The sequence below is a fragment of the Pongo pygmaeus genome, chromosome 22, assembly GCF_028885625.2.
Source record: "Pongo pygmaeus isolate AG05252 chromosome 22, NHGRI_mPonPyg2-v2.0_pri, whole genome shotgun sequence".
Classification (NCBI taxonomy): Eukaryota; Metazoa; Chordata; class Mammalia; order Primates; family Hominidae; genus Pongo; species Pongo pygmaeus.
In genome coordinates, this window is record NC_072395.2 from 55,529,007 (window position 1) to 55,546,917 (window position 17,911).

Consider the following 17,911-nt stretch of genomic DNA (forward strand, 5'->3'; position numbering starts at 1 on the left):
AAATGGGATGTCAGTATCACCACCTTGCAGTGGGTTAGAAACAATGCACATCGCTACTGTTTTTATCATCGTAACATTAGAGGTAACAGGCTTGTCAGTGGACGCTGTAGCTCTGTGCACGTCTACCTCTCCGCTAGCCCCAGAACAAGGCCTGGCTTTCAGCCATCTTGGGGTCCTGGACATGGCCCAACACAGAACCTGAAAGAATGCTGAGTGAAGAAATGCCTGGGTGGGCCCCTTGCTGCCACTGGGGGTGGGCAGCCTGAGGACTTGGCGGTCAGACTCGCAAATCAGGAGCTCAAGAAGGCAGCCCCTTGGCTGGGCAGGAGCTCAGGAAGGCTGCCCTTGCGTGGGGGTGTAGAGTGGGAGCACCCTGCAGACTTCCCCAGGTCGCCTGGGGTGCTTGGTCCAAAGCCCTCGTGGTGGGGACAAGGCTCAGTGCCTGAGATGGGAGGGGGCGTGGCCGTCACTCTTTTTTAGGGGTTTCCACTCTTGGGATGGCTGCCTGAGAATCACCCGCCGGGCTTTTGAGAAGTAGATTTCCAGCAATCTCGCACTGCTTGCAGCCAGCCATGGCTTTGACCTTGTGTCTTGATGTCCACAGCTCTACATCTTCTCCACCATCAGCAAGATGGGGCTTGAGGCCACCATCGGTGAGTCTGGAGGCCTTCCTGCTTTTCTTTCACACACGTTTTTAAAGTTCACACAACTGGCAAGATGAAATATTAAAATCAACAGGTGCATTGAGCTGGTTTAACTGGAGCACATGGTGTGGCTAAAATTGTCCCGTGTCCTCCTTTGGGCAAGGCCATCTGGAGAGGCCGGGGTCTCCTCTCCCCAGTGCGAGGCTTGTCAGTCTGCGGGTTTCAGTGTGAGCTGGGAGAGTGCGAGCCTGGTCTGGGGCAGTGGCCCTGGGCGCTCAGTGGAGAAGCCAGATGTGACCTTGAGGGCAGCCCCTCCTGGGGCCTTGGCAGGGCTGGTGGGGCTGCAGCAGCCTGCGAACTGCCACCTGCACCCTGCACCCCTGGTGATGAGAGCAGCCCAGGCTGGCTCTTGGGCCGCGTCAGGTAGCCAGGAACCTGGCGGTGTGACCTGAACAGGGTCCCACCAGGAGCCAGGGCAAGTGGCCCCCACAGCCACCTCCTCCCAGCTTTGTCAGCTGCCCCTCCAGGAGCAGTTGCATAACCTTGGAGGACTATTTTGAACACCCTGCAGGCAGCGCTATCAAATTATGCCTCCAGCACTTAGAAGTATGCTTTCTGTCCTAACGAGCCAGCAGTGGGGATGTGTGTGGTCCCCTTAAACATTATCCAGAAGGCAGCTTGCCCTCAGGAGAGGAAGCGGAATTTCCTGTGACCCGTCAGGCCAGAAGCTTCCTCACCTGAGTGTGAGCCTAGAGGAGAGTTTAGGAAGTGACCTGGTCCAGAGAGAGGGTGGGGGTCTGCCCTCAGCGAGCACCGCAGCAGCTGTGGGTGAGGAGAGTAAGGCCTTTCTGCTGCAGATGAAGCAGGGGTCAGCCCAGGCCCAGGGTCCGGCCTGTGCTCGCTCCCTCGTGGTGGCAGCTGCTGCCCTTCGAGGGTGGATGAGCCTGAGTCTTAGGGAGGGTACGATTTACTTTAGCTCCTCACTAGACAAGTTTAGAAGAAGCTGTTTCTGCTGCACCCCCTCCCTGTGCTCCCCAGGCGCCCACCTCAGGCTGCTCCTATGCACGCGGGGCTCTCCGGAGGGCGCATTTCCATTCTCTGTTCCTCTGCCTCCCACAGCCATGCTGCTGCTCAGCGGAGCCCTGGTCAGTGGGCCCTATGCACTCATCACCACCGCCGTCTCCGCCGACCTGGTGAGTAGAACCAGGAGAGACACTAGCCCTGTGGGCACCCTGCCATGTGCCTGCGCCATTCATGACAAAAGTGGCCTCCATTACCGTTAGTAAAACCACATTTGCAGAAGCACGTTTTTGGCAGCTCACCTACACCTGTGGTCTCCAGCCTTCCTGCACCTGCCCCCCTGCTCACCCTTCTCCTAGAATCATGGGCAGGTTGGTGCAAAACTCACCGTTCAGCACAACAAAAGGCTCTTGGGCGCCATCCTCATGACTCAGGTGCCTTTTCAATCCAAGGGGGCAGGGGAGGGTTCCTGTCCTGGACGCCTCTGCAGAGAGAGAGGGGCCACGAAGAGGCGCTGGGGGATTCGGCCCTCCTCATCCAGGTACCATGCCCTGCCTTGGTCACCTTTGTGTTGGGCGTGTCCTGAAACTGCCTGAGTATGCGTGAGCATGCAGACTTGTGTCTGCATGGGCATGGAAAATTCTGGAAGGATCCACATCAGACCATTAGCAATGGTCAGCCTTCATGGGGTAGAGGCAGAGGAGAGACTTTCACTTATTTTTTAGACTTCAAAATACGTAGGTTCTGGATGATTTTCATATTGTGTGTTCTTTATTTTATATACATATTACATGCATATACAAGCATTTATTTTTTTGAACGCTGGTTCATTTTTATAGTTTTAGGCTTCCAGGCACTGTTTCCCCGGATCTTTTTCCCCTCCTATTGTCCTCAATTTGTGCTATTTTCCCGTTATCTATGCAACATTTTCAAAACCAGAGCTCCTGGCGGCTGCTTACCGAGGACCTGCGCCAGCCTTGGTTTCTCAGCTCTCCCCTCCTCCCTTCTTCCCCTGGCATTTGCTATCGATCAGGTTGAATTTTAGGTCCTGCAGAGACATCTGACAGGGGTCCCAGGAAGGCCCTGGCTGTCGAGGAATCCAGCAGACACGTGGATGTGTCTGGGAAGGAAGGCCGGCGCAGCTCAGGGCAGGGGCGCGCGTCACGCATCTTCACGCCTCTCACGCTGGCTGCTCTGGGGCCTCAGGGAGGAGCAGGACTGTGCTGAACAAACGTTTTTTTATTTGAAGAGAATCCTAAGAGTTCTTGTAACTAGAACCAAGCATTTCTGATGATTTTTGACTCTTAAAAACCCTTGAAGTTTTAACTCTCCAAGGCAAGCTTGGGTGGAGTTTAAATAATGGGAAACACCCTCACAATGAGTTGTTCTGCAGAGCAGTTTGAGTAGATGGTCATACGGAGGCTTAGGTTTACTTCTCATGCTGCGGTGACAAGCTGCACATCTGTTTTTCCTCTCTTCTAGGGGACTCATAAAAGTCTGAAAGGCAACGCACACGCCCTCTCCACCGTGACGGCCATCATCGACGGGACCGGCTCTGTAGGTGCGCAGAGTTTTAGCTCTGGGAGTGTTGGTGTCTTAGGGGAAATCACATTGTCACATGCTCATGAACAGGTGCCCAGGGCTCCAATTGCATCTATAACATTGGGTGGGCCGGCTTCTTACAATACGAGCAGATGAGCAGGGGACATCAGCGCACAGAGATGGTCATGCATGTCTGGGTGGTTTCAGAGAGACAGGCACGTGACTAGCTGTGTGTGTCCGGGTTTTCACCCGAGGCAGTGGTTGGCAAACTACAGCCCGTGGGCTAATTCAGGTCCACTCATTATTTATCGCCTTCATCTCAAGAAAGACAGAATCTTATTTAAATTACAGAAAAACTAATTGGTCCCAAAGCATACAGGGTTCTGAGTGTTACCAGCATCATCGAAGCTCTTGAAGAGAATTCAGTGGCATATTCTGGAATTTAAAAAGGTGGCAGAATAAGCAAGCCATCCCCTTAGGGAGCAGGCAGGTGGGAGCTGGCAGAGCGCCAGTCTCCTCGCCCATGTGCAGCCTGACGGCACAGCTGTGGCCTTCCCTGAGCCCTTGTATGGGGAACACGCACAGTGGCTGCACCTGCCAGGCGAAGATCAGGAGGGTCCTTCCTACATGGGGGACGTTATGGGGGGCTGCCTGGTGTGGCTCTCACAGCTAATAAGGAGGACCTGGGGTGCCAACCTGGTGTGTCACTTGCTGCGTGGGGGTCTCCAGTAAAGCCGAGTGTTTGCTAGATGAAGGTGGCTCGATAAACCCAGGTCAGCCAGAACCTGTTGCTCTTGGCTGCCCCTGGCCGTGGTGCCAGCGGGCTGGAAACATCACAGCACGTTTCTGGGTGCCCACTGCTGTCTCAGTGATGCAGAATGCAAAGTCCTCCTGCCACATGGCCTCCCTGCTGCTCCTCCAAAGGCCAGGCTGGCTCCTGTGCGGGCTCTTTGCTCTGGCCACGCCCCGTGCCTGGGAAGGTCCCCACAGGTGACCTCGTGCCGCACTCCCTTGTGCCTTGAGTCTTTGCCCAGATATCATCCTCTCAGCGAGACTTCCTGGGACCACCCTGCTGAGAACACGTGAACTCTTCTGACCCAGCCTCCAGGCCCCTCTCCCGGGTCTGTTCTTCTCTGGAGCGCTCTCCCCAACCGCAGTGGGATTCGGTACACTCCTCTGCTTTGTCTCCTCTGTCTCCCGCCACTGGAATGGAAGCTCCAGGAAGACGGGATTTGCCTGGTTCTTTGCTGTATCCCAGTGAACTGAATGAGCTGCTCCCAGACAGTTAGAATCTCAGCCGGGGCCCAGGCAGCTGAGTACACAGTGAGGGGCCAGGCCAGACAGGCCCCAGGCGCCCCAGCCCAGCCCTGGGTGGCGGGAACCCCAGCTCCGCGCTGCTGCTGCTGAGTTTCCTTGTTCTGCGTTTCCTTGTTCTGGGAAGCGGCAGGCAGGGCTGCTGCTGCGTTTCCAGGGCCAGGGCTGGCTTTGTGTGACACACAGCCTGGTTCTGAGAAGCGGCAGGCAGGGTGACCGTTACCATGTGACACACGGCCTGGTTCTGAGAAGCGGCAGGCAGGGTGACCGTTACCATGTGACACACGGCCTGGTTCTGAGAAGCGGCAGGCAGGGTGGCTGCTGCCATGTCATGTGACACACGGCCTGGTTCTGAGAAGTGGCAGGCAGGGTGGCTGTTGCCATGTGACACACGGCCTGGTTCTGAGAAGTGGCAGGCAGGGTGGCCGCTGCCATGTCATGTGACACACGGCCTGGTTCTGAGAAGTGGCGGGCAGGGTGGCCGTTGCCATGTGACACACAGCCTGGTTCTGAGAAGCGGCAGGCAGGGTGGCCGCTGCCATGTCATGTGACACACGGCCTGGTTCTGAGAAGTGGCAGGCAGGGTGGCTGTTGCCATGTGACACACGGCCTGGTTCTGAGAAGTGGCAGGCAGGGTGGCCGCTGCCATGTCATGTGACACACGGCCTGGTTCTGAGAAGTGGGGAGCAGAGTGGCCATTGTCATGTGACACACGGCCTGGTTCTGAGAAGTGGCGGGCAGGGTGGCTGTTGCTCAGAAAGCCACGCTTTGGCTTTTGCTGTTCACCAAAGTGAGACCAGACCAGCCTCATCTCTGTCCTTCATGTTGGTTCCTTCCTTTCACTGGATCCAGAGGGGCTCTGAGTGTATTGGGTGGCGGCGGTGGTCACCCCTCTGATCTTCTGTCTTGGGCATCTCGGTAGGAAGTCGGGTGACTGCGGGGCTGAGCTCAGTTCTGATTGACGTTGTGACTGCGTGGCCTTCTCTTGGCCTTGTGCCCCAGTGGCCTGTGGTCTGCGATTCGGTCTGACTTCACTGTGAAACCTTGTTCTTAAAGCTAACTTGGCGCTCTACTGGCAACCCCGATTGCTGTTTTAAAAGCAGAGGATCAGCGTAAAAAAAGAGAGGGAAATCATGAACTGGGTGAAAAAACACATTTTTCTTCATATTCGCAAAATGAGAGGGAAGCAGAAGTCTGTGGCTAAGGGTGGAGACCCCGCATCTGTGAACAGAGGCGCCTGCCCACGACTGTCCCTGAGTGGGTGGAGGGAGGCGCAGTTCCGAATGCCTTCGGCCCCTCACAAGGAAGGTGGCACGCACACCGGACCCCCTCTGGCCTTCTTTTAACCTGCACCAAGTCCTGACTGTCCGGAGCTGCCGCGTCCACCTCGATGGCCACTGCGTTACAGCAGAGGCAGGACCAGGACCCAACTCCTCCAGGCTCCACTGCCCATCGGTGCCTGCTGCCTGCTCAGTAAATGGTCACCATGGAAACGGCGCTCAGGCCCGCCCACCCCCACCACCACGCCTCGGTCATTATTCCTTCCATGGGTGCTGCCCAGCGAGACAAAGCACAGGCCCCAGTGGGAAGGCCACCGTGTCAGCCACGGCCCTTCCCGAGGGACTTGCCCGCATGCGTATTTAGTGTCACTGTCCACTCCTTGGCAGTGACTCGGGTGGAGGCGAAGCATGACTAATCGTAAATCACCCCTGCCTTCTCCCAAGTGCCACACGGTTGGTTGACAGGGTGTGCGCCTGGGGCGTTCGCAGTGCTTAGAATCGCAGAGGTTGCCGTTTCTGTACGTTTCATGCAGAGCAATTAAATAGAGCGCTGCATTTTTTTTCAAGTTAATTTTTATTTATTAAAGTAAAACATAATGTACCTTAGAAGCCAGACAGTCCTACAAGCTTATTATGTTGTACTGCGGCGTTCCGTCCCCCTCCCCAGCCCTCTCTTTCTAGAGGCAGCCAATTTCAGCTGCCTGTCTCTGCTTACCTACGTATTTTCATGTTTCTTGGTTCATCATCTTAACATCATCAGCTGTGCTCCTCTTATGGAAGAGGGGACCTGGCTCCCTTCCACCCCGACACTGCCCACCCCTCCTCCTCCTCAGTTATACTGGCCATGCTTCTGCCCTTCACTTTCCAGCCAAGAAAGAAACTTTAATTATGCACCCTCGATAGATACATCTTGTTTTTTCCCGGGTAGGTAAACATCTCATCTTTTCCTCTTTTTTACATTTCTGACAAAGTTCTTCCTTCCCTGCACCGTGGTGGCCATCCTGCCCTGTCCCACCCCTTTCACGCCATCAGCCTCACTCCGCCCACTGCGCGGCTTGGCCCCAGAGCACCTGTCACCACGGTGCTGGGAGTCCCCCTGCTCTCTTGCCTGCGACACAGCCCTAGCAGTCTAGACCCCTGTTTACCTGTCCTGTGGTGGGAACTGTCTCCTAGCAGCTTCCTGAGTTAGCGGAGGTGGGTTCTGCAAGCTTACAAGTGCATGATGGCTGGATTCTGCTCTCGCCTGAGGCAGTGTGGACGTGGAAACACCTCTTCAGAACCCCCGTCTTCAAGCCCCCATTGCCGTCACTGACACGTTCACAGACATTCTGACCCCAGCCCTTGCTTTCTGACCTTCTCTTTTTTCTCTTAGAAATCTCCAGAGTCCCTTCCTTACCCCTGGAGCCTTTCTTCATCCACCATCCTGGGCACCTGGTGGCGCCTTCAGTCTGGAAACACCTGCCCTTCACTTTAGGGGAATTGGGCCCCTATTCGCTTGATAAGTTTTCCTACCATTTTCTGATTTGTTTTTCTTTCTGAAAAATGTGTTAGTCAGATGTAGGCTTTTCTGGATTAATCCTTCAACTTTCCTTTCTTTCTTTCCCTTCCTGCCTGTCTCCCTGTTCTTTCTTACACTTTCTCAGGGAGACTCTTGACTGTATTTTCCACCTTTGTATCGACCATTTTACTTTTCCTGCCATATTTTCAATGTTTACTGATGTTTCTCTGCCCTTTCAGTGCATCCTGTTTTATTTCATGTTAGACTGAATCATGTGAAATTGATAACAGGTTTTCAGCCACAAAAAAAAAAAAAAAAAAAAAAATAGGAGTGTCCTGAGGTTCAACTTAGTCTTCTGTTGGCTCTCTGGGGGAGGTTCAACTTAGTCTTTTGTTGGCTTTCTGGGGGTGCTGTGAGCTCCTGAGAATGTTCTTCTCCTCCAGGCTCCCTCCTGCCAGCTTGCTTGCTTTCGCGTTGGGGCATTCCCCAGACACAGGGCAGACCTTGGTTGCCCCTTCATCACTTCCCATGGAAGAAGGGGCCCTGCATAGTGGTTTGAAGTCTTTCTGTGGGGACAGTGTGCTGGCTGCTGGTCTCCAGGCAGTGGGACTCTGCGGAACCTGGAGGAGGAGACTCCTTCAGTGCCCAGGGGAGCCTGGGTCCAGCTGCCGACATCCTTGCCATGGCATGGAACCATGGGTGGCTGCTTGGTGGAAGCTGGTGTCTTTCCCCAGATCCCCTGTTGCTTGTTAGGTGAGCATCCCTGTCCTGCACTGGGCTTAGTGTCCCCACGAGTTAAGCTGCACTCTCCTGCACGGGGGCGTCAGGAGGAGTGTTTTTATCAGTGAGGATGAGAAAAGAGACCTGGGATCCGAGGTGCGGCAGAGGGAATGTAGCTAACAGTTTGTGGTAAAAGACTCAACCTATGCACCCTTTTTCTCTTGCTGACCCCCTTCCCTTCCCCCTGCCTTCCTCCTTCCTTGCCTTCCCCTCCCCTGTCTCTTGTGCTCCGCTGGGCCTCGCTCTGCTCCAGGTGTCCCTGTGCTGTCTCCCTCTGAGGATGCTCAGTGGAGCAGGGAACACTGGAGGCTGTGTTAGCTGTCAGCCCTTCTGTGTCCATCTTCCAAAACTACGTGCCCTTCGGTGGGAGGATTTATCATCTTTAGAAGTCAGTGATGGTGCTGTTCATGTTGCTTGGGGGATGTGGAGATAACACATGAGTAGCCGACCATGTTTACCTGGAAGTTCTGAGAATTAAAAAAAAAAAACATACAATTGCTCCTGGGATTATAAAATAGTAAGTGCACTTTGTGAACACTTGAAAAAAATGAGTGCCTAGGGCATGGAAGACCCTGGTTATCTTACCTCTCAGAGTTGAATGTCAGTTCATAGCTTAGTGGAAATTCTTCATGCTTTTTCCCATGCATCTACCAAAATAGGCCATCCTACATGTGTATCAGAATTCATTTCAGTCCCTCTTGGTAAAATGCACCAGAGGCTACAAAACACATTGTTAAACAGCAGTCCTTGGGCATTTGGGGGATACTTTATTTTGTTTTCATCATTTAAAAAAACATTTTGACATAATTTCAGACTTCGAGAAAGTTGCAGAAATAGTACAAAGAATTCAGACATTTTAGTACATGTGGTTCATCATGCACCCCTCATGTGTTTTTACACACACACATATATGCACACACACAAATATATGCACACACACATATGCACACACACAAATATATGCACACACACAAATATATGCACACACATATATGCACACACACACATAATTTTTCTGAACCACTTAAGAGATGCACACATGCTGCCCCTTTACTCGTAACTATTCAGCACGTACTTCCTAAAAACAAGGAATTCCATGACAGACCACAGTGCAATGATCAGAATCAGAAAGTGAGCATTGAAAGAATATTAGTATCTACAAATCTTATTCAAATTTTACCCAGTTACATTTTCATAGCATAAGAATATCTAAGATTGTGCATTGAATTCAGATTTCCTTACATGTACTCAAGAAAATAATAGGAGTGTTGGATGAAAAGAACGAACATTGCAATGTCAACACACATTTAGGATGGTTCTGGGAAAAGGCTGTGCCAGCTTTGCCTTCCCAGTACTGAGGCGTACAGGTGCTTATCTGAAGTGCTTGGGACCAGAAATGGTTATGTCTTTTTATTTTTTCAGATTGTGGAATATTTGCATTATACTGGTTGAGCATCTCAAATCCCAATTCTGAAATGCCCCAGTGAGCATTTCCTTTGAGTGTCGGCACTCAAAAAGTTATGAATTCTGGAGCATTTTGGATTTCAGGTTTTCAGATTTGGAAGGCTCAACCTATACTAGGCCTTTTACCCGCTCCCAATCTGATAGGCCAGGATGAGGTAGTGTAGTTCCATATGTGTTCCTTTCATTGTGAGTGAGATGTTGAGCCCCATTCTGTGTGGCTGCTAGTTATGTGCTGGGATTTTCTCTAAACAGCACCATGTGTGTCCATTTGCCTGATTTCAGGAGCAGCCCTGGGCCCCCTGCTGGCTGGGCTCCTCTCCCCGTCCGGCTGGAGCAATGTGTTTTACATGCTGATGTTTGCAGATGCCTGTGCCTTACTGGTAAGTCGGCCTATTTTTAGTCCAATCCACCTTGAATGCAGATCTCTGTGGTTGTGGCCAAACGCTGGTGGAACTTTCTCCCATGCATTCCTGAGTTATCAGGGAGGTTTGGGTCTTCCCATCTTTTCTAAATATGCATGGTCTAAAGCTCCTTCTCTCTCTGATTAGAAAAAGTCAGAAACAGAAGCAGGACAGTCTTGCTCTACAGCCTTGGGCGGGATAGCACAAAGGCCAGGAGCATGGAGCTCCGTGGCTCTGGATCCTGCCTGTCACCTGTCACGTGTGTGACTTGGGCAGGTTTCGTAACCTCTGCTCCACAGCTTCCACAGCTTTAAAATGGGCATGATAGTGGCACCCAGTGACAAGATTGTTGTGGGAATTAAAGCAGATGATACACAGAGCCCGGCCTCCCAGTGGTCATCAGCGTCCTGGTGTCCCTTCTGCAGCCATGCTGTCAGATGGCGGGAGCGGCCCCAACTTCTTTCACCTGAAGGGATGGGAGAGAATAAAGGAGCAAAGAGGTTGCCAGTACAGATGCTGAGTCGCCTTCTGGCTTCTACCCCCTTTTCTCTGGGCTCCTGCTTCTGTGCCCTCCTGTGTTGAGAAAGTTTGAGGTTTTCGCCTGGGTAGGGAAGACCAGTGATGATGTCACAGTCACACAGATGTGCACTTGTGAGGAGCGCATACACATCTTTACAAGTCACCTGGCCACAAAGTCCCCAGACCCACAGCCATGCCTCTTCTCTCACTTCACCAGACAAAACCTTAGGCTGATCCCAATAAAAACGAGTTGAGAATTTTAGAAATATCAACTCACTCAATTAAATGAAAGTCTTATATTTTAATTCCAGGAAATTCTAAAACTCAGCTTCCCCACCACATACAAAATCAAATACCAACTCTCAACCTATGAATTTACTAGGTTTAAATGGCTGTTCTTTGGATCATCTGTGGGTTTTTTTAATGCCTGAATGTTCTAATGAAGCCTCCAGATGGATTTCCACTAAGTAGCAGTAAAATTCCTGTCATTACAACTGTTCAGAGAATCTGAAATATCTTCTTCAGAAATATCTGGTAATATATATTGAAAATTGTTTTGATGCTTAGCCAAACTCATAAGAAAGTAAAGGAATTCCCCAGGAGCCAGAATTGTAAAGGCAATATAAATACACAAGCTCAGGAATCAACGGGTTGGGGTGGTTGTGCCCACACTGGGTAATAGACAAGGCATTAGGCTGGCAGAAGATGAGGATTTGGAACTGGAGACTTCATCATAGAGCTAGGACCCTCGAAGAGCCATGCTTGCAGTGAAAGAGTGTACTAGATGATATCTGCACGCTGGCACAGGAAGACAATGGGAATTTGCCCATCTTAGCCAGATTAGGGGGGAAAAATCTCCCTTGAAAATTTTTAGCCATAGGCCTCCCCACAGTCAGCTTTAATCTTTGAGCTTACATAAATATATTTTAAATGAGCAAAGTTGGTCCTTAGGCAGTGATAATGCAGAAGCAAATAGGGACAAATCTCAACTCTGCAGCATAGGATTTCTATAGCTAACACCCTACTAAAGATGAGCTCACAATCCAAAATAATGAAACATAAGGAAGCAATCCACTTTGAATGACAGTAACAGACATAAAAAATGGTGGAATTGGACTCCCCCAAAACTGCAGATAAAAGAGTTATATAAACTAAAAATAAATATATGCAATGTTACTAATGACATTAAAAAAAAGGAACTGACCTCATGAAAAAAGAACAAGACACTATCGAAAAGACAGAGCAGGCTTCAAAAACAACCAAACAGGAGTTATAGAAATGAAAAATGTGATCTTTAGCCTGGAAAAAGACTCAATGGATGGGTTAGAAAAGCAAATTAGATACAGCTGAAGAGAAGATTACTGAAGTGAAATATAGATATGAAGAAATTATCCAGAATTCAGCACAAAAAGAGAGATGGAAAATATTAAAGAGAAATTAAATATAAAATGGAGGACCAAATGAGATGGCCTAATATTATCTGAAAGTAATTCCAGAGGAAGCTAATAGACTGGATTTGAAGCAATATTTTAAGAGAAAATAGCTGAGAATTTTCCAGATACATGAAAGACAAACATTCTTAGAGTCAGGAATCAAACGACTTAGAATTCTGTACCTAGATAAACTTGCATGCAAGAGTAAGGGTGAAGTGAAAACATTTTTAACCAAAGATGCTCCCAGCAAAAATTGCTAAACAATGTATTTAAAGAAGGAAGATAGATCGAGAAGGAAAGTCTGAGATGCAAGGAGAAATGCAAGCAAAAAAAAGGGATATTCCTAAGGATGAATCTAAATGAGTATTGACCATATAAAATAGGGGCCAGCTAACTGTGGCCTATTTTTGTATGATCCTCCAGCTGGGAATGGTTTATATTTTTAAATATGTCTTTAAAAAATCAACAAAAGAATGTGCAACAGAGACCATATGGCTGCAAAGCCTGAAATATTTACTATCTAGACCTTTACAGAAAAAGCTTTCTGACTCTTAGTTTAAAACAACAGCAATAATGACTAATTTGGGCAATATAAAAAAGAACTGAAATACTGAAAATGTAAGGTACAAGTGGGACAATGAGAGTTCCAGCACACTGCAGTTCTTATATTGTCAAGCCAATAGCAATAGAATGTGTAACCTTCAAGGCAATACAGGGAAATGAAGACTTAATCTAAGAGAACCTAGGGTCAGGGGAAGCATAGAAAAAAAAGGGTAAATACAGAAATACCGAGCAACATGGATGAAAATGATCCCAGCATACCAGCAACACAGTAACAATAAATGGACTAAACTCATCAGTTAGGAGCAGAGATTGTCAGGTTGCTTTTAAAAATACAGGCACTGGTTATTTACAAGAAACACACCTACTACACTGGAATTCTGAAAAGACGAAAGTAAAAGAATGGGAAAATACACGACAGCTAAATAATAACCAGAGGAAGCTGGATTTGCTGCGTCGGAAGAAAGAGACCTAAAGCTGAAGCACTTGGGAGATGGGGGCTTGTTGCAGTGGAGAAGGAACTGTACCAGGATGTGCAGCAGGCCCATGAGCTTGAGCTGGGCTTTTCAAACCTAAGAACTAGACATACCTTTTTCTCTTCACTGATCAACATGCTTTTTGGTATCTTTTCACCAAAATAGACAAGTGTTTCCTCCCAAGCCTGGGGCTGAGAACCTCCATGATCTGAGCAGGTGTCCTGGGGGGCCGGAGGGCACCATGCTTCCTGCCTCACAACGCACACTGATGGCCAGCTGGGCCTGCAGGACTGCCTGGGCACACGACCGAAGGCCTCAGGTCTCCAGTGCGTGTCGCCTGGGCTCCTGGAGTTGGCAGGGCCCCTCCTTGTTGGTCATTCTTGCTTGCGTGAGCCAAACACGTGGGCATGTTTTGAAATTGGATCTCTGTTCTTCAGAACTGTCACCATTTACAGTTCATCCCATACCCACAGATAACACTTGCTACTACATTCTTCATCTTTTTCTCTCTCTTAGTGATTGGCTTTTCATAATCATAGGCCTCTTCGGGCTAGCACTTTTCATACATCACACTTGGCAGGATGTAGATGTGGGTAAGGTACCAGCTCAAACACAACAAGCCTGTGCCGGTAGTTGCAGCTAGAGGTTCAGATTCACACAGATGGATTTATTTAACAAAAATCTTGCTATTGCCACCAGCACTATTGTTAGTACCTGCCGTGTTCCCACGACCTTTACCACCTAATTGTCGCAAACACCTTTCATGCACCAAGCAGAGCAGCTGGATGCGTCTCATCTGTAGGAGGGGCCCCTGTTCTCTCCAGCTTGAACTAACCTCATACAAGGGACTCCTAAGCTCCTACTTGAACCATAAGCACCTAAGAAAATAGAAGAGTTTCTGCCTTCTAGAGCTCTGGCCTGAGGCTTGGGGGTGGGGCCATGTGTTTGGTTTTTAAGTAGCCCCTCGAGACCCTCCAGCACCCCTTCCCTGCCTCCCCTGGACCAGTGATCCACCCTGGGTCTGAGGGCATCTGCTGCCCTATAAGAACGAGGGGCCACGTCCAGGGAGAGCCCTCCTGTGGGCTGCTGTCACACTTCGGGAGAGACTGGATCCACACTGGAAAATGCACTAGTTAAATTGGAGGTAGCACCATCATTTGTCTGGATTTGCAGGCTGGCGTTGAGCCCTCCAACATGTGAAGGGCACGGAGTTAAAGCTCTGGGTCCGGCGAGGAGCCAAGGCTGAGGCAGTGATGTTGGTGGAAAGCCCTGGGCCCCGGCCAGGCCTGGCCTCCAAGGGGCTCCCAGTGGGGTGCAGCTGTCCTGCGACAGCCTCTTCAGACCCCAGGGCTGGCGTCAGAGGAGATGCTCACCTGGCTTTAGAGTCTCCTGAGAAGCTCGCAGGGCCACCCCCTGGGCCACCAGCATTATGGTCCTCTTGTCTTTATTTTCTTTTTCCCACTGTGGACATTTTATGACTGGATTAATTTTCTTCTAAACATGACTTGACCCCAGAAGTGTTTCAGGCTGCATCTTTCCCAAAAGCCTTGTTTTCAGAGCAACTCCTGGTTCTTCGTGGGCCCTCATCAGACAGCCCTGCCCACAGGAGCCAAGGCCTCGGGCTGAGCATGCAGGCCCCACTGCTCTTGCAGGGAGGCAACCCCAGGGAAGGTGCTGTGGGGAGAGAGCCACCCGCCCGGGCCTTGCGGGCCAGGTCCTCACGGTGCCCACGGCACGGGCCGCCCTGTGCCTGCTCCAGTAACAGGTGGGCTCACCTTTGTTTTGGTGCAGTTCCTGATCCGCCTCATACACAAGGAGCTGAGCTGCCCAGGGTCAGCTACGGGGGACCAAGTTCCGTAAGTCCCGCTCGGGCCCTGTCTCTGTGCATGAAAGCCGGCTCCAAGGCGCCTTCTGTCCTATCTGCCTTCTGCACCTGGCTTTCCCTAAAAGAAAGAAAACGCGTGGCTTATCTTTTCACTGCACGCCACCTTCACTCTCGCTTTTTCTTTTCTAATAAATACCTCTGGATAGGTTAGTGGTAATCTCTCCTCAAACCCTGAGTGGAAAATGTGAGGGAATTGCCGTCTTTGCATTCTGTTGGAGCTGCAGCCCACCGAGCTCTCCTTGCCTTCCTGCTCGCCCCCTTCTCCCTCCCTCCTCTTTTCCCTCCCACCTTGGTCCTCCCTCACTCCCTTCTCAGTCCTTCCTGGCCCCCAGGAGGCTGTGGGAAAGGTGCAAGGGTTTATCCAGCATCCAGCACCCCTGCAGGAGAGGAATCCCCGCTGGGCCGGGAGGGCAGCTGGCTCCCCATGGGATTTGCGCATGGTGTGTGAGGTTCAGCATCTCTTGCTGAGCCACTGCTGGCTATTAGAGCAGCTCTTCTTTCATCCTTTCTTTCAGATTTAAGGAACAGTGACACCCCACCCCCAGTCCCGTGGAGGGGGTCTGGGCCCACCCTTCACAACTGCCTTTCAAGGACAGTTCAGACAAAGGGCCCTACATGGAAAGAGTGACCTCCCTTTGCCTTTTGCACACGCACCTGGAAAAGACACAGAAGCCAACCTGAGAACTCCTGGTGCTATTTTAAAGGAGACGTAGAGCTGAACAGCAGTGAGAAAAGTCTGCAGGAACGGCTGCCTGAGCCGAGCCAGAGAACCGAAGACCCGGCTGGCCCTGGCCTCGCAGGCGTGTGCCCAGGCAGCCACCCAAATGCACGCGTGACAGCAAGGCTGGGAGGGTGGGGGGTACACAAGTAGCCCCGACCCTCTCAGGCATTTCAGCCACAGAACATGAAAGTGAGCGAGTGCCGCGCCGGCTGTGGCTTCAGAGAACCTGTATGTGCCATGTGGAAAAACAGGACACCAGAGCCCACCAGACAGTGCCGGCCAACAGAGAAGCAGAGAGCCAGCGCCACACGACATCAAGAAGGCCAACAACCAGGTCGGAAACCAAGACGGAGCTCAGACCCACCACATCGCCCCAGAGGCTTTTCCAGCACCCACGATGTTCCGGACTGAACTGAAAACTAATTGTTGAGAAGCCAAGGGTGAGGAGGCAGGAAGCACCTCCGGTTGGAGGCACCCAGGCGTGCCAGCCACAGAGCGCCCCAAAGTCACCGTCATCCCAGCCCCTGGCCTTCCTGCTGCCCTCCGGGGCCACGGCGCTGCTGTTCAGCTCAGGCACGGGGGCACGGCAGAGGCTTGGGAAGCGGTCTCCCCACCGGCACTGGGATTGGCGGGTCCAAGCCCAGCAACTGGCTTTGCTGCACAACACACACCACACCTGGGACTGTTTTCAATACATAGCAACAGAGTGGGTTATTTATTTAAGAGGTGTATTGTGTCATATGAAGTTTAAGAAACATAAATGGCATTTTGTTATTTATTAAGACAAACTCCAATTGTTCTCTGGCCGTTTTTTTCAGTTGTGTCTAGCAAAATACTTATCTGCCCTTTGAAATAAAATGTTTTTGTTAAAAAAAAAACCTCAGAACACTCAGAGAATGTTGATGATTTCTGCTCACATTTTCATTACGCTAAAAAAGGGAACTTCCAAATCGTGTTGTGTGTTTTGGGTTTTCTCAGGTTTGGACACATTGAGGTTTCTTGGGTTTGGACACATACTGGGAAAAGACCATTTCCAGCAGAAAAGGGGCCTACCTCTCGGTCCCTTGTTTGAACAGAAGGCCAAGCTGAAGTAAACAGCCATCTGGATATTTTATAAATCACGCAGTTTAAAGAATATCCTAAGATTTGTCCTTGACGAGGAGATGTCACACTGCGTGGCGGTGGGGGAAGGTGCTGACCCTGGCAACTCCATGGTGGGGTCTAGGCTTTCAAACGCCCTCAGAATGCTGACCCTCCAGATGTGCATGGTGCGGGCTTCCTCCGGATGGAGTGCTGTGGAAGTTCACTTGGGGACCTCTCACAGCAGCCGGGCAAAGGTCAGAAACAACGCACTGTGTGTCCCATGGTTCTCAGGGGCCTCCTGCCCGAGCTCTGCGGAGAAGCCCACAGGAGCAACAGACCTGGCTTTGGCGGCTTCTGCATGCCAGCTGCCCCACCAGATTGGCTCACTCTCTTTTTAATGGCAAGTTATTTCTACATTTAAAAGATTTCTGCTAAAAAAGAAATTCCCTAAACACCAAATGGATGGAGTGTGTTTCCCACACACACAGCGCACTCAGCTTGCGCTGGCCTTTCCCGGTCCTCCACCCAGTGCTTCCCCCGCCTGGGCGCACGTTCCCAGGAGCCTCCCGCTTTCCCCTCTCTCCCCCTGACCTGGCTCCAGGCACCAGTCCAGCCCTCTCCCGCTGGTGTCACGGTGGCCTGGGCTGTCCTGAGCCCCTGCCGGCTGCCATCCCTGAGGATGGGCACCTGTCCCGTGCTCACCACAGGGCACCTCTTCCCTCCGGGTGTGCGCACTCATATCCGTGGGGTGAACAAGCGAGGGATGAAGCAGATGGCGTAGTATCATTACAGAATGCACAGAGGGCTTTTTCCATAAACAAAATTCTTTGCATTCACTGCCCCCTGCCTCTCCAGAACTGTCCCCTCTGAGGCCTCATCTAGTCAGAGGCCCAGGGCTGGTGGGCCAGAGCAGACCCTCCTCACCCCATCGCCACCAGCCAGTGTTCAGTACAGCAGCTTTGAGGTGGTGATCACTATTACCTCAACTCAATGAACTGAAGTACTAGAAGAAAATCTCCCACAACTCACAAAGGAAGAGCAATTTCCCATTTCTGAACCCTCTGAGCTAAACCCTGAGAACCTTTGGAAATGGAGAGTCGATCCTTTTTTTAAAACGAAGAGTATACACACAGCTATTTTTTTAAAGCAATTTAGCAGGAATTCACCTTGATTCATGGATGGAAGATTTCATCATGACTTTTAAGGAAAAAAGTACATGATTTCAATATAAAAATACATCTTCATTTGAGCATAGCTGAGGTATTTTCCATCTGCAAACAGCCAGCTCTG

At 50.8% G+C, this 17,911-nt stretch overlaps 1 protein-coding gene across 8 annotated transcripts in view; it reads left to right on the forward strand.

The window, feature by feature from the left end:
* Window positions 1-16,416, forward strand: part of SLC37A1 (solute carrier family 37 member 1) — an 83,697-nt gene extending 67,281 nt beyond the window's left edge. For 7 of the 8 annotated variants that reach the window (XM_054468553.2, XM_054468551.2, XM_054468557.2 and 4 more), the window contains 6 exons: window positions 605-653; window positions 1,764-1,837; window positions 3,147-3,225; window positions 9,825-9,922; window positions 14,724-14,788; window positions 15,333-16,416. In XM_054468553.2, coding sequence (XP_054324528.1) covers window positions 605-653; window positions 1,764-1,837; window positions 3,147-3,225; window positions 9,825-9,922; window positions 14,724-14,788; window positions 15,333-15,348 — 381 coding nt within the window. In that variant the 3' untranslated portion in view covers window positions 15,349-16,416. The remainder of the gene's footprint in view (window positions 1-604; window positions 654-1,763; window positions 1,838-3,146; window positions 3,226-9,824; window positions 9,923-14,723; window positions 14,789-15,332) is intronic. The other variant, XM_063659785.1, reaches the window with a different exon arrangement.
* The last annotated feature ends 1,495 nt before the right edge of the window (window positions 16,417-17,911 follow it).